Genomic DNA, 16281 nt, shown 5'->3' with positions numbered 1-16281 from the left:
CTGCACTATACTCCGGCCGGCCAGTGTGAGATGGAAATTTGTGCCCCGTGCAGACTTGCCTCCGCTCCTCCGCTCAGCTCTCCGAAGTTAGAGCTGGGGGGAGGGCAGAGCAAAGGCAGAGCAGGGGGAAAGAGGAGGTACATGCCCCCCTCATCCCCCCCCCCTCTCCCTGCTCTGCCTTCGGAGGATGCAGGTCTGCACGGGAGAAAGAAGACAGAGCAGGAGAGAGAGGATGTACACGTCTCCTCATCTCCCCTCCCCTGCTCTGCCTGTGTTCACTGAACAGAACAGGAGGATGACAAAGTGCACAGGCTGGGGATGTAAAGACTGCATGGGCTGGGGGGATAAATCTCAGGGATGTTAATAGAACATCACTCATTCATACAGGGCCGGTGCAAGGATTTCTGCCTACACAAGCGAAGCTCCATTTTGGCGCACCCCCTCCCCACACCGGCCACCCACCTCCCTTGCAAAAATGTTTCTTTCAATAATTTTTTTATGTAAAAAACATACTAATTTGTGCTTTTGTTAAGTGCATTTTTATTAACAGTTCAAGAAAATAAGTGCAGGAAATAGTGCAAACAGACTTGTAAAAGTGCAGGAAATAGTACTGCACACAAACAGTACAACACTAAAACGGCCTATTCAAGGCAAAATATTACCATTAAATTAACATTACCATTTACTAATGAGTAAAAATGCAGGATATATTTCCCTATAGGACAAAAAAAAATTGAAACAACAGAGGCAATAATTGTAAAAAAAAAAAAAAAAAAAAAAAAAAACCTCCCCTAATAAAAGCTTAAATCACCCCCCTTACGCCTCATTTTTCAAAAATAAGTAAATACAAATAAACCAACATATTTGGTATCACCGCATGCATAAATGTCCAATAAATGAAAATATAAGAATTCCCACGGTCAATGGCATAAACCTTTATTTAGCCCCTTAAGGATTCAGGGTTTTTCCGTTTTACCAACTTCAATTTTTTCCTCTTTAAAAACTCATAACTCTTTCAATTTTGCACCTAAAAATCTATATTGTGGCTTATTTTTTGCGCCACCAATTCTTCTTTGCAGTGACATCAGTCATTTTACCCAAAAATCGATGGCAAAACGGAAAAAAAATCATTGTGCGACAAAATTGAAGAAAAAACACTATTTTGTCACTTTTGGGGGCTTCCGTTTCTACGCAGTACATTATTCGGTAAAAATGACACCATGGGGGAGATTTATCAAAGGATTTAGACTGTTTTTTCCTGTCTAAATTTGTCGCAAAGAAAGTCGCAGTCTAAATATGTGCGACTTTTCTGCGACTTTTGCTGTAGAGGATTTTTAGAACATGATGCATGCTAGTCTATTTTAGACAGAAATGCATTGGTGCTGAATTTATCAAGTGCGACTTTTGTGCGACAAGTCGCATCTGCCCAAAATACGCTGAAATGTCAGACCATGTTGGAGCAGGTCTAAATGCAGTTAAAGCTGTAGACCCTGAAGTCTGAGCACAGAATTTATCAAGGGCTGCGAGACGTTTGATAAATTAGGAGCACAATAGACAGGAGACTACCACATACGCTGGTCTATAAGCATACCCAGAATAGACTAGATTAGTAAATGTCCCCCCTTATGTTTATTCTGTAGGTCTATGTGGTTAAAATGATACCCTACTTATATAGGTTTGATTTTTGTAGTACTTCTGGAAAAAATCCTAACCGGAAAATGTATACGTTTAAAATTGTCATCTTCTGACCCTTATAACTTTTTTATTTTTCCGCGTTCAGGGCGGTATGAGGGCTCATTTTTTGTACCGTAATATGAAGTTTTTATCGGTTTTATCATTTTTGTATTGATCTGACTTTTTGATTTCATTTTTTTTCATTTTTTCATGATATAAAAAGTGACCAAAATTACGCAATTATGGACTTTTGAATTTTTTTGTGCATACGCCATTGACCGTGCGGTTTAATTAAAGGTATTATTTTTATAATTTGGATATTTGCACACGTGGCGATACCACATGTTTATTTACACTTTTTTTATTGCACTGGGGGGAGAGGGGGGGGGGGGTGATTGAAATGGCTCAGGGGGACTCAGGGGTAAATCAAAATGAAAGAAGGGGGGTTAAAATGGCACAGGGAGGATGAGGGGAGGGAGGATTAAGAACTGAAATGACACAGGGCCCATGCCTCATTTTAATCCCCCCAGCCAATTTAATTCTCCCCTGATCCATTTGTGCCCTGATTAGAGGGGGGGAGGAATCTCAATAAAAATACCACAGGGGGATCAGGGGGGTTCAATTTAAACCCCCCTGATCCCCCTGAGCAGGTCTGGACCCTACTACAAGATCCTGGATCGGCCATACATTTACCAAATTACCCCGGGTGGCTCCCCCGCCCACAGCCACTCATGAAAATCTCTCCCCCCGAGTCCCCCGGCCCCTCATGATCACCCGGTCCCGACCCACTCCTTCATTTTATCACCCGCTCCCTTACCCGCCATTCAGGATTACAGAGCCGCGGCGTGAACAGGCTGCCCAGACTGGGTACTACTGTACTATCCACAGCCTCTGTGGCGCCAGCAGAGGAGGGCCGCCCCTTCAGTGACGTAAGACATTCTCCTGCGCGGAGGAGGAAGTCGTCACTGACTCACTGCAGTGCCGTACAGTCAGGCCCGGACCCAGGGGACTGCGCAAGTTTAGAAGGCACACGCAACAAAGTGACAGGCACCCAGGCCAGGGCGGCCAGCGGAGACAAGTGAGCAGACCGGAGCTGGACACCGGGCGCTGGCGGCAACTCAGACAAGTATTAAAGAGGTTCATTTTTCCGCCCCACCCCCGGCTGTGGACCTGCCCGTCCCTGAGCATCCTCTTGGTCCGCCTGGCGGTTCCGCCGGGCCTGCATACATATTTACCGCTGAAAGCTGTGATTGACTGCAACCATCCAGCCACTCTGGGCAGAAAATATGAATGAGTGATGTTCTATTCACATCACTGGCCGGAGTATAGAGCAGAGATACGAGATACATCTCTGCTATATTATGGACGATTGCAACGGGTGTCATGACTGACACCCAGGCGATATGACTATTAGTGCAGGTACTATTACTCCCATCATTGAACAGTCTGATCCATGCTGGGAGTAGTAGTACTACCTTAAAATTGTAAAAAAGAAGTATAGCAAAAAGTGAAACACACACACACTTTATTAAAAATGTATTACAATTTTGTTATTAAAAATAAAAATGTAGTTAAATACATCCCTACTGTATCCTTTTTTTTTTTTTTTGGTACCCAACAAATTTGGGAAAAAAAATGTGGGCCAAAAAAGGCAAATTCCACACAAAGGTAAAAACGCCAGAAAAACGCAGGGAAAAACAGTGGCAGTTTTTCTGGCATTTTTAAGCCTAAAAAAAACGCAGGGCAAAAACCTCAGTGAAATTCTAGCCTTAATCACAAAAGCAACAATTGGCTCCATGAAGGTAAGGAAAAGACCTCCAGCTGCTATTTTAACTGATCGAAACCACTGCAATGTACTGCGAAGGTCCTGATCAGACCCACCTTTTCTCCAAACCCCACTATCGTCAATAATCACAGCATCAAAGGGTTAATGACTTACAGTAATGGCCATAAATGTTGGCACCCCTGAAATTTTTCTATAAAATGAAGTATTTCTCCCAGAAAAGGATTGCAGTAACACATGTTTTGCTATACACATGTTTATTCCCTTTGTGTGTATTGGAACTAAACCAAAAAAGGGAGAAAAAAAAGCTAATTGGACATAATGTCACACCAAACTCCAAAAATGGGCTGGAAAAATTATTGACACCTCTTCAAAATTTTGGAAAAATAAGATTGTTTCAAGCTCCTTAAAAACAGGTGTGGGCAATATAAAAATCACACCTGAAAGCAGATAAAAAGGAGAGAAGTTCACTTAATATTTGCATTGTGTGTCTGTGTGTGCCACACTAAGCATGGACAACAGAAAGAGGACAAGAGAACTGTCTGAGGACTTGAGAACCAAAATTGGGGGGAAATATCAACAATCTCAAGTAGGGCTGGGCGGTATACCGGTTCATACTGAATACCAAAATTTTTGTGCTGCACGATATGAATTGTAACACATACCGCAATACCGGTTTGGCCCCTCCCCCTCGGGAATGAATCAGCCCAGCGCTGCGCTGTCCCCATATCGGGGAACTAATCCTATGTGTTCTGCCCCCCCAATTAATTATTAGCTCAGCCCTGTCCCCATCAGGGTACTACTCACATGTCATCCGCATGCGCGGCCCTCCTCGTCCTGTTTGTTGCGGCTGCCGGCGCTGACACTCTATACCAGTGGTCTCCAACCTGCGGGCCTCCAGATGTTGCAAAACTACAACTCCCAGCATGCTGGGAGTTGTAGTTTTGCAACATCTGGAGGTCCGCAGGTTGGAGACCACCGCTCTATACTGTGCGGTATCCCTATGCCTGGGCTGCAAAAAATAAACAAAATAAACTTTAACTCACCTCCCGTTGGTCCGGTACTGGCCTCACTTGTTTCCTTGGGACGGGAACGTCGGACAGCCGTCAGCCTATCACTGGCCGCAGCGATGTTCCGCCTCGGCAGGTGATAGGCTGAGCCCACTGTCATGTAAGAAGCCGGCCAGAGCTCCTTACATGACAGTGGGCTCAGCCTATCAGCGGCTGAGGCGGAACATCGCTGCGGCCGGTGATAGGCTGATGGCTCTCCGACGTTCCCGTCCCCAGCATAAGGTCGACGTAAGTGCGTTAAAGTTTATTTTGTTTACCTTTTGCAGCCCGGGCATAGGGATACAGCTTTCAGTAGAGTGCCAGCCCCGGTGGCCACAACAAACAGGACAAGGAGGGCAGCGCATGCGGGTGACATGTGAGTATTTACCCCGATGGGGATGTGGGCTGATAATCAATATTGGGGCTAGGAAATACCGTTATATACCGTGTAACCGCCAAAAGTTTAAAAAAAAATACCATGATAAACACATTTGGTCATACCGCCCAGCCCTAATCTCAAGGTTACAAGTCCATCTGCAGGGATCTAGGTTTGCCTTTGTCCACAGTGCGCAACATTATCAAGCATCTTATCCCCTTTGGATAGGGGATAAGATGCTAGGGGCGGAGAACCCCTTTAATTTTCTTAAGGTGCCAACATTTACAGCCATGACTGTAAGTACAGAATCCGCTGTTTAGGGTATGTGTATTTTCTACTTTTGACTATCTCTCAAGTAACCACTTTGTTTTCATCTTGCAGGACCCGTGGGGGCGCAGCCCTTTTTTGTGGTGCCCAGACGGCCTGGCTATGGCACCATGGGAAAGCCCATCAAGCTGCTGGCCAATTGCTTTCAAGTGGAGATCCCAAAGATTGACGTCTACCTCTATGAGGTGGACATTAAGCCAGACAAATGTCCCCGCAGAGTTAACAGGTAAAATTCTGGTTGGGTTTTTACTAGGTTGTGGTAATTTAGAATATAGCACAATATTTATTTTAAAGAGATTCTTGAAGTTCCTGTACTTTCTGTTACCAGTTACTCAGTACTACAATTCCCAGAATGCATTTCTTTCCCTCAGCTCTTCATCACAGTCCTCCCACCCTGCCTACTCCACTTCCAGAGCAATCATGCCAGTTTCCCAGCTAGAGCTGTTTTGGAAAGTTTAAAGGGGGTACTCCCACCCTAGACATCTTATCCCCTATCCAAAGGATAGGGGATAAGATGTCTGATCGCGGGGGTCCCACTGCTGGGGACCCCCGCATTATTGCATGCGTCACCCACCTGGTTTTTCACCGGAACCGCTGGAGAGTCTGAGTCGCGACTCCGGGACCGGAGGTCCGTGACGTCAGGACTCCGCCCCGTGAGACGTCACGCCCGTCCCCTCAATGACAGTCGATGGGAGGGGGCGTGGTGGGTTTCGCATGCAATAATGCGGGGGTCCCCAGCGGCGAGACCCCCGCGATCAGACATCTTATCCCCTATCCTTTGGATAGGGGATAAGATGTCTAGGGTGAGAGTACCCCTTTCATTTCACATCACACAATCATTAAGGTTGCTATTCACTACCTGTCTGTTCTTCTGAATGTGGCATTGTTCAGCACAATGCAACATGCTGTAAACACACCTCATTCTCCCTAAATGTCCCATAAAAGATATGTGTACATGAGAGGGCGATTGTGATGTAGATTGTAGAGGCTGGTAAGAGGTGATCCTGCTATGCCTTCTGAAACAGCAGATTATTAGTTGTTTCAGGAAGCTGGCAAGCTATTGAAGATGAAAGAACTTCACAACTTCCTGTTGGGTGAATGAACCAAAAACAAGGTGAAGTGAATACAGTTTGTGATAACCCTTCATTAGAAAGTTTTATATCTTACAAACAATTTTCTAAAACCGGAATACTCCTTTTAATGTTGTGATACCACTCAAGTGAAGTGGTATTATAAACTGCCTTTTTTTACCTTGTCTGCTCTGTAGCAGGCTCAGTGCAGCTGCCTGGTTTGACCCTAAGATATGTGGTAGGTCCCACAGGGTTCAAGCCTGTGTCATAGACACTCGCAGACAGATACGCACACACTTTAATCACTTGCTTGCTCTTATCTTGCTCACATGGCTTACTCTGACTGCACATGATCAAAGCTTTTCCTCTCACTGTAAGAAAAAGACTGAGGATGAATATATATATATATATATATATATATATATACAGGGCAGAGACAGCTGACAGTAGTAATGTAAACACAAAGATAAGGTGACCAGCCAGGCTCCTGCAATCTCCCAGCCTGACAGCAGTTCCCTGCTATGTGCAGAGAGAATGATGTCACCATCCCTACCGGTCACTGCTTCTAGACACAGAGGTGGTCTGTAACCCAGATAATGAGCCATATCTTTGAAAGGATGCAAGAAATGGAATTCTAAGTATTTGCAAAAATGTGTATTTTGACACGCACTACAAATTTAAATAGGATTTTTGATTTGATATAGAATTTTTATCCCCCTATGGACACAGGGCGTAGCATGCTCAGGAGCTAAATGAGCTTCATACCCAGTGGGTCCCAGCTGCTATCAGCAACAAGGACCCACAGCTAATACCGGACATCGTCATTGAGGCCGCTGTCCGGCATTAATCCTTTTTAAATGCGGTAAATACAGTTGCCGGCTAGCTCAAGTAGCTCATCGGGACCACCTCAATGAGCAGCCTGCACTAATGAAGCATAATTGCAGCACAGAATTGAACAGTGTATGAATAATAAAAAATAATAAAAAAGGTAATAAGTGTAAATATACCCCTTCCCTAATAAAAGTTTGAATCACTCTCATTTTACCATTTAAAATAAATAAATAAAATAATGTAAATAAATATATGTTATATTGCCATATGCGTAACTGCCCGAACTATTAAAATGTAATGTTAATTAAACTGCATAGGGAAAGGTGTAAATGTAAAAACAAACAACAACAAAAAATGTGGTCTCAAATGGCTGGAGGTGCTCAACCCCAAATGCAGTTGTTGTGCATTTATACTGGGGGAGCAGATCCTGCCCTTGTAGTCCATTTCTAGGGGCGATCCCCAGCATAAAAATGCATACAATGGAGGATGCCTGCAGCGGACTACAAGTGCAACAATGGAATCCTTCACCAGATAGACGGTGTGGATGTGTAACAATTAGAATAATACAATACAGGAATATGGGTGCACTACTGTGGAAGATGTATACAGTGACATTGGCTAATCCCTCAACACTGATGTTAAAATTGAGACATTCGCCAGTGTATCCTTATATGAAGGACATACCTGAGCCTGCACACCAACGCCAACGCGTTGGTGTGCGGGCTCTGGTATGTCCTTCATATAAGGATATACTGGCGAATGTCTCAATTTTAACATCAGTGTTGAGGCATAGCCAATGTCACTGTATACATCTACCACAGTAGTGCACCTAAATTCCTGTATTGAAATGTAAAAACAAATACTAAAGTCCAGCATTGCTCGTTTTGTGTCACTTCATATACCATAAAAATTTTTATAAAAATGCATCAAAAAATTTATACAAAAATGGTACTGATAAAAACTACAGATCACATCACAAAAATAAGCCTTTAGAAAGCCCCATATACAGAAAAGTAAAAAAGGTTTAGAGGTCAGAAAGGAAAATTTTAAACATACAAATTTTTGTACAAAAAGTTGCAATTTTTTAAAAGTACTAATGTAAAATAAAACCTAATATAAATTTAGTATCATTTAAATTTTATGGACCTACAGAATAAAAATAACATGTCATTTTAATTGAAAGGTGCATTCAATAAAAACAGAATCCTACGAAAGGTTGATGAATGGTGAGGAGGAAAGAACAAAAGTGCAAAAAAAACAAAACAAAAAACAAACAAACCGAATGTCCTCTTAAAGCGGTTGTCTGGAGAAATGAACATTCTCCAAGAACAGCTTCTTCCAATCATTGTGGAGCAATTTGGTGATGAAAAATGTTTTTTCCAGCATGATAAATCACCATGTCACAAGGAAAAAGTGATAACTAAGTAATTCGGTGAACAAAACATTAAAATGTTGGGTTTATGTACAGAAAACTGCTCCGATTTAAATCCCATTGAGCACCTATGGTCAGTCCTAAACAAGTGGGTTGACAAATAAAACGTTCAATAATAGATACTGCGTACGGCACTATGGAAGTAAGGAGAACTATGCAATCTCTCTGGGCAACGCTTGTTGAAGCTGTGGTGCCCTGGCTAAATATAGAGTGTCCATAAGTTCAACTGAAAAAAGCCGGATGGCCGGAGGAAGTGCACCTGTTGCACGAAACGGAGCTTTGTCGTCTCTGTTACCCCCCTATGTCTCTGCCCTACCCCAATTTTTATGTGAGTATTTAATAAAGCAAGAAGATAAAGAAGATTGGTGAGTGCCGGCTATCATTCTATACTTTTTTCAGTTGAACTGACAAATAAAAACACACAGAAATTGTGATAAACTTCAAGTACTGATTTACAAAAATGGGTTGGCATCAGTCAGGATTCGGCCCGAAAGCTGATATAAAAAAAAAAATATTGTATATTCATATATATTGAGTAAATGTTGCGTGTTTGCATAAGCTTGATGTATATGTCCATAAAAGTTTTTTAAAAAGTATGAAATGCTTAAAATTGTACTTCAGTAACCATAGAAACATCTGATTAAAAGATCTAAAAACACTTCACCAGAAGACTTTGGAAAAACTCAAATATGTGTCAGTCTTAAAACTTTTGGCCACGACTGTAGACACACAGCACCTAAAAATAAAAGTTTAAAATGTGCAGAGTTCTTAAAAAATGCTACTTTACAATATCACCAAAAATACAGAGTTAAAGTGTACCTGTCGTCAACAAAACTTTTGATATAATGTAGATAATACCATCATATGTATATTTGTAATATACATTGGTTAAAAATTGTGTATATTTTTTGGTGAAAAAATGCTGTCCCCACAGCTATTCCCTGTGTGTCTCTGTGAGGAGTCCAAAACCAGGAAGTGACGGTAGAACAAGCAGGGCTCTGTGCAGGCTCCAGGCTTGTCAATCATCCTCATGTGTGAGCCAGGAGCATGTTATAGAGCCTCACTGCACACTGTTCTGCTTTTTCTTAGTGCACAGAGCCCTCATAGAGAGACTCCTCAGAGACTCCTCATAGAGACACCCATGCAATAGCTGCAGGGACAAAAATATACACATCTTTTAACCAATTTATATTACAAATATACATATAACGGTATTATCTACATTATAAGAAAAGTTTTTGTTGCCGACAGGTACACTAATGATAATGATATCTGTGATCCAGATGCCAGGAAAGATTTACATTGACGGTTCATCATCTTATTACTTTAGGAGAAAAAAAAAAGCCTACTTATTATGACAGTAAGATGGTACATATTCACTCTGATTAATAATGGAGGTTTACACGCACATGCAGCTTTTCTTTGCCCCTGTACACACTGATACAATTTTTCATGTAGTTCCCTGGTTTCAGACAAGTCCTGTCCCTAAAGGTTTACTCAAAGGGTAGGGTCACACATGCCGTATTTTGCTGCGTAATTCCTGCTGCCTATTTTCCTACCTACTGAAGTCCCTGGGTAGCAAAATATGCAGCTGATTTTGCTACCCAAATATGCAGCAGCAAATACCGGTATGCAGCAAAATATGACACGTGTGACCCATCCCTTTGAGTAAACTTTTTTATTTGTAGTTGTACATGTTTGTGGGAATATCCCTTTTAATACAACATGTATCCTTAGCAGGTGTATGAGTGCCCATGTGACAGAGAAAACAACCTACATGATTACAACACTACTTTTTTCATGTTTCATCTAGTTGCCTTTTTTTGGGGAGACTAAATCTAAGAATTTAATTCAATTTTCCTTAAGCATTGTTTTTACTCTACTTTTTTTTTTTTTTTTTAATAGGGAGGTTGTTGATTCCATGGTTCAGCATTTCAAAGTCACCATATTTGGTGACCGCCGACCAGTGTACGATGGCAAAAGGAGCCTGTACACCGCCAATCCGCTGCCTGTAGCATCTACCGGGGTAAGTTTTGTCATTGATCTGACGTATAATACTTTTTGTTATACAATTAGTTCCATGTTCTCTAAGAAATTTGAATCATATTGGATATTTTCAAATGCCATATGAATTAGATTACTTGTTGTATGAAGAGGAAATACTTGTTACTGCACCGTCTATAATGTTAACGGGGTACTCCGCCCCTAGACATCTTATTCCCTATCCAAAGGATAGAGGATAAGATGTCTGATCGCGGATGTCCCGCTGCTGGGAACCCCCGCAAACTCTCCGGCAGCACCCCCTTTCTCCGTGCCTGATGACTGGCGATGCAGGGGCCAGAGAATCGTGACGTCACAGCCCCACCCCCTCGTGACATCACTCCCCGCCCCCTCAATGCAAGTCTATGGGAGGGGGTGTGGCGGCCGTGCACTAGATGACAAGGGGTGCTGCAGGAGAGATTGCAGGGGTTCTCAGCGGCGGGATCCCCACGATCAGATATCTTATCCCCCGTCCTTTGGATAGGGGATAAGATGTCTAGGAGTGGAGTACCCCCTTTAAGTTAGATAAGTTTAAATACACATTGACTTGTAATAAAGTGACTATTCTAAAGATTATTCTTTAAATAGAAGTAATTTACAAATCTGTTTTAAAGAGTACCTTTCACCAAATAAAACGTTTAGTAATTAGCAATTGCAGACACTTGCAGTGTAATTTGCAAACACTTTCCCATTCATTTGCTTTTAAAATTATCAACATAAATATGTTTAAAATGTAATAGATAAAATGGCCACTAGGTGTCTCTGTTTTGTTCCCTGCCACAATTAATACAGTGAGTTTGGTCTTCTCCCAGCCTGGCAGGAGACCAAACTCAGGAAGTGTTTCTCTACACTGAGCTTGATTGTCAGCTGCACAGAGCCTCAGTTTGGTATAACTATAGATCAGCTATGGAGTTAAAAAAGCCTTAAAGGGGTACTCCGGTGCTTACACATCTTATCCCCTATCCAAAGGATAGGGGATACGATGCCTGATCGCGGGAGTCCCGCAGCTGGGGACGCCCGCGATCATGCACGCGGCACCCCGTTTGCAATTAGTCCCCATAGCGTGTTTGCTCCGGGTCTGATTACCGGCGACCGCAGGGCCGGCGTCGTGTGACGTCATGCCCCCGCCCTCGTGTGACGTCACGCTCCGCCCCTCAATGCAAGCCTACGGGAGGGGGCGTGATAGCTATCATGCCCCCTCCCGTAGGCTTGCGTTGAGGGGCGGAGCGTGACGTCACACGAGGGCGGGGGCGTGACGTCACACGCCGCCGACCCTGCGGTCGCCGGTAATCACACCTGGAGCGAACACGCTATGGGGACTAATTACAAACGGGGTGCCGCGTGCATGATCGCGGGCGTCCCCAGCTGCGGTACTCCCGCGATCAGGCATCTTATCCCCTATCCTTTGGATAGGGGATAAGATGTGTAAGCACTGGAGTACCCCTTTAAGTAGGGTCACCATATTTTATTTGTCTATTTCTTTTTTTTATTTTTGTGGCAGACAGTTCTCTTTTTAAATCCGAGCTAATTTTCTATGATCTTAATTTAAAGAGTACCTATCACTAAATAAACTCTTCTAAACAAACTAAGCTATGTTCCTTAACTACACCTAACACCTTCCCTGACCTTAACATTTTTTTAAGAGCTTTAAAAAGCTCTGTAACTTACCTATCTTCTTGCTCATTTAGTGTGAGCACTTGGCAGGAGGATGCGGGTGTGCCCCAGCAGGCGCTGCATCACTGAAGCCTGCTGGGGGGGACTGCTTCCACCCTCATTTCATGGGGAGTACCTGCTTGCCCTCAGTGCCCAGATGCCTGCTTGTCCTTAGTGCCCAGATGCCTGCTTGTCCTTAGTGCCCAGATGCCTGTTTGACCTCACTGCCCAGATGCCTGCATGTCCTCAGTGTACAGAGCCCTGCTTGTCCTCACTGACCAGATGCCTACTTGTCCTCAGTGTACAGAGCCCTGCTTGTCCTCAGTGTACGGAGTGCCGCTTGTCCTCACTGCCCAGATGCCTGCTTGTCCTCAGTGTTCAGAGCGCCGCTTGTCCTCAGTGTTCAGAGCGCCGCTTGTCCTCAGTGTTCAGAGCGCCGCTTGTCCTCAGTGTTCAGAGCGCCGCTTGTCCTCAGTGTTCAGAGCGCCGCTTGTCCTCAGTGTTCAGAGGGCCGCTTGTCCTCAGTGTTCAGAGGGCCGCTTGTCCTCGGTGTTCAGAGGGCCGATTGTCCTCGGTGTTCAGAGGGCCGCTTGTCCTCGGTGTTCAGAGGGCCGCTTGTTCTCGGTGTTCAGAGCGCCGCTTGTCCTCAGTGTTCAGAGCGCCGCTTGTCCTCAGTGTTCAGAGCGCCGCTTGTCCTCAGTGTTCAGAGGGCCGCTTGTCCTCAGTGTTCAGAGGGCCGCTTGTCCTCAGTGTTCAGAGGGCCGCTTGTCCTCAGTGTTCAGAGCGCCGCTTGTCCTCAGTGTTCAGAGCGCCGCTTGTCCTCAGTGTTCAGAGCGCCGCTTGTCCTCAGTGTTCAGAGCGCCGCTTGTCCTCAGTGTTCAGAGCGCCGCTTGTCCTCAGTGTTCAGAGCCGGCACGAGCCCAAAATCAATGAAAAAGCTTGGCTAGGGAGACTCCTAGTGGCCACATTTTCAAAATGAAAATACACATAAAAGGAAGCATCTTTTTTTAATTAAATTCAATGTTCTATATACAATCAGCTCTAACTTATCAAAAATGTTTTTGATGATAGTTACTCTAAAATGACCAGATTACACCAGGTCAGACTATTGGTACTAAAGAAAAGTTACTAAAGGGCAATACTTCCTCTGAAGTCACACATGGTAATTGTCATCTATTACCTAAAACGGTGCTGATGAAAAGCTGTTTAACAAATTTACACTTACTAAAAAGCCCTATCCAAACTCTTTCCTATTTGAAGTCCATTGTTTTTTCCCCAAACATACCTTCGGTATTCCGCTTCGGCCCTACTCTGCAATCCTCTGCCTGCTTCTTGTGATTGACTCCTCACACTGCAAATCAGCCAACTGCAGGCCACAGCAATGTCCAGTGAGCATCTTCTTGGTGCCGTGGCCAAATACATCACACTGCAGCTCAGCTTGTCACGGGCCAAGCCGGGACATTGCTGCAGATGGTGGTTAGCTGATTTGCACTGTGAAGCATTGAGCACAAGAAACAGGAAGAGTATAGCAGAGGGGGGACTGGAGCGAGCTACAGGAAGCATCGGGGAAGAGGCAGGAGAAACATACATAGAATTTGTTGGCAGATGAGAACCATTTGGCCCATCTAGTCTGCCCAATATCCTGAAAACTATGAATAAACTAGGAAGGCTATTCCATTACTACTTTCTCAGTAAAATAATATTTCCTCATATTACTTTTAAACATTTGCCCCTCTGAGGTTAAAAAAAAAAAAAAGATATATATCTCAATGCTGGATAACTTGTTTTAGATTCATTTTTTCTTAGAGGTTTATTTTTTTATCATTTCACATCATATTTACTTCTCAAAATGTCACTTTTCTTTAAGGTGGACTTGGATGTAACATTACCAGGAGAAGGAGGGAAAGATCGTCCCTTTAAGGTCTCCATAAAATTTGTCTCTAGAATAAGCTGGCACCTGCTGCATGAAGTACTTACTGGGAGGTCACTTCCAGAGCCATTGGAACTGGACAAGCCAATAAGCACCAACCCTGTCCATGCTGTTGACGTAGTGTTACGACATCTGCCATCCATGAAGTAGGTGAAAAAGTACCACATTGAAACGTGTAATATCATTTGAAACATTCATGGTTTGTCAAAAGTATATGCCATAAATGTCTGAAGGTGCAGGTTTCACTGACTCCCATCTATTAGGAGAATGGGGGTCCCCTTATTACCCTTTTAGCGCTCCAGAGACCATTACACTGACTATGATGCATGATTATGGCTCTCTCTAAAGTAAAATATGGAAGTTGCAGAAACGTCCTACCATTTTGCAATTCTCATAAACTACAAGAGAGTGAGCTACATGCATGGATGGTTGCCTTTTCACCTTATCTTCTCTTTTCTGGAGTGCTAGGCAGGGGCTCAAGGTATTCGAATTAGTACTTGCATTTCCCTGCTCCCCTTGCTATAAGCCACTCCTCTCTGACATGGAAAATAAATATGAGCAGTCAACAGACACAGACAAGCATGTGCACACTTAAATAGTTGAGGCCTGACGCAGAATGGCATCGTGGTCTAGACGAAATTTTTGTGGATTACGGTTTTATAAACGACCCACAAATAGTGTTGCATGTAATTATTCTAATCTACAGGGCTGCCATCTTTTTAGTAGCTCTCTACTTAAATAGTGGGGTCTAGTAGTGGAGGATAATCATGTGCCACAATTGGGGTTTATAAATTAAGGTAGCAACTTAAAAGTACTACAGGGATTTTTCATAAAAATTGTTAATAGATTTTTTTTTTTTTTTAGGATTGCAAGTCTTTCAATAGGGTGTCACACATTTTGCTGTTTCTGAAAAAACATTGGAAAATGCATGATTAAAAACACTTTTTGTTGTTGAAAGCCAGTAAGGACATGTACAACAGAAACCATATACTACACCAATAACAAATTTTGTTGCATCTTTTTGTTGTGTTTTTTCACATTCTTTAAGGGAAATGCTTGAATCGCATAATCAAAGAACCACATGACTTACAGTAAGAAAAATGCAGCTGAAATTTTTTTTAACAAAAACACATGAAAGGGTATGATAACAGGCCACAGATACACTGAAAATTTTGACTTTCCAATTGAAGATAAGTGGAAAAATTCACCACAAATCTGCAGAACCACACTAAGATGTATAAGAGAAAATGCAGAGAGATTTTCCCACAACAACCAATCACAGCTCTGGTAAAGTGAAAGCTGAGCTGGGATTGGTTCCTCTCAATTTTTCTTCTGTTACACATTTTGATAGGTCAGGACCACTACAGTGACCCCTCGACCTACAATGGCCCCGACATACGATAATTTCAACATGCGATGGCCTCTCAGAGGCCAGCGCATGTTGAAGGCAGCATCAACATACGATGCTTTTGTATGTCGGGGTCATCGCATAAATGGCTATCTGGCAGCGTTGACTGCTTCAGCTGCAGCCGGATAGCCGTTTACGGTGCGTGGACGCGCCGGAGCCCCAAGGACAGGTAAGTGATCGTCACCTGCCCTCGGGGCTCCGGCGCGTCCTCTTCGGGATCCCCTGCATCGTCGGCGCTCTCCATCAACGACGTCACGTCGCTGCACACACCGTCCCGTCATCCAATAGGAGCGGTGTGCGTAATGACGTGATGACGGCGACGTAGAGCGCGGATGCCAGGGAAGCAGAGGCCTTACCGGAGCGTCGGGGACACCTCGGGTACGTGGCGACAGCGATGGACGGCTACATCCCGGGCAGCGGTGACGAGCGGTGACGGTCCGGAGCAGCGGGGACAGTTGAGTACAACTTCCTATACCAGTGGTCTACAACCTGCGGACCTCCAGATGTTGCAAAACTACAACTCCCAGCATGCCCGGACAGCCAACGGCTGTCAGGGCATGCTGGGTGTTGTAGTTTTGCAACATCTGGAGGTCCGCAGTTTGTAGACCACTGTCCTATACTTTACATTGCACGGATCCCTCAACATGCGATGCTTTCAACAAACAATAGTCCGTTTGGAACGGATCACTGTATTTTTTTGGGGGGAAG

The 16281-nt window shown here is 43.8% G+C and overlaps 1 protein-coding gene across 2 annotated transcripts in view; it reads left to right on the top strand.

Moving 5' to 3' along the window:
- Positions 1-16281, top strand: part of LOC130356122 (protein argonaute-3) — a 157413-nt gene that overhangs the window by 34957 nt on the left and 106175 nt on the right. For both annotated transcript variants that reach the window (XM_056557187.1, XM_056557186.1), the window contains exons 2-4: positions 5264-5435; positions 10448-10568; positions 14103-14311. In XM_056557187.1, the coding sequence (XP_056413162.1) occupies positions 5264-5435; positions 10448-10568; positions 14103-14311 (502 nt within the window). The remainder of the gene's footprint in view (positions 1-5263; positions 5436-10447; positions 10569-14102; positions 14312-16281) is intronic.

This window comes from Hyla sarda, chromosome 2, assembly GCF_029499605.1.
Source record: "Hyla sarda isolate aHylSar1 chromosome 2, aHylSar1.hap1, whole genome shotgun sequence".
Taxonomy (NCBI): domain Eukaryota; kingdom Metazoa; phylum Chordata; class Amphibia; order Anura; family Hylidae; genus Hyla; species Hyla sarda.
Note: the sequence above shows the minus strand (reverse complement) of the source record. Positions and strands in the feature narration are given on the sequence as shown.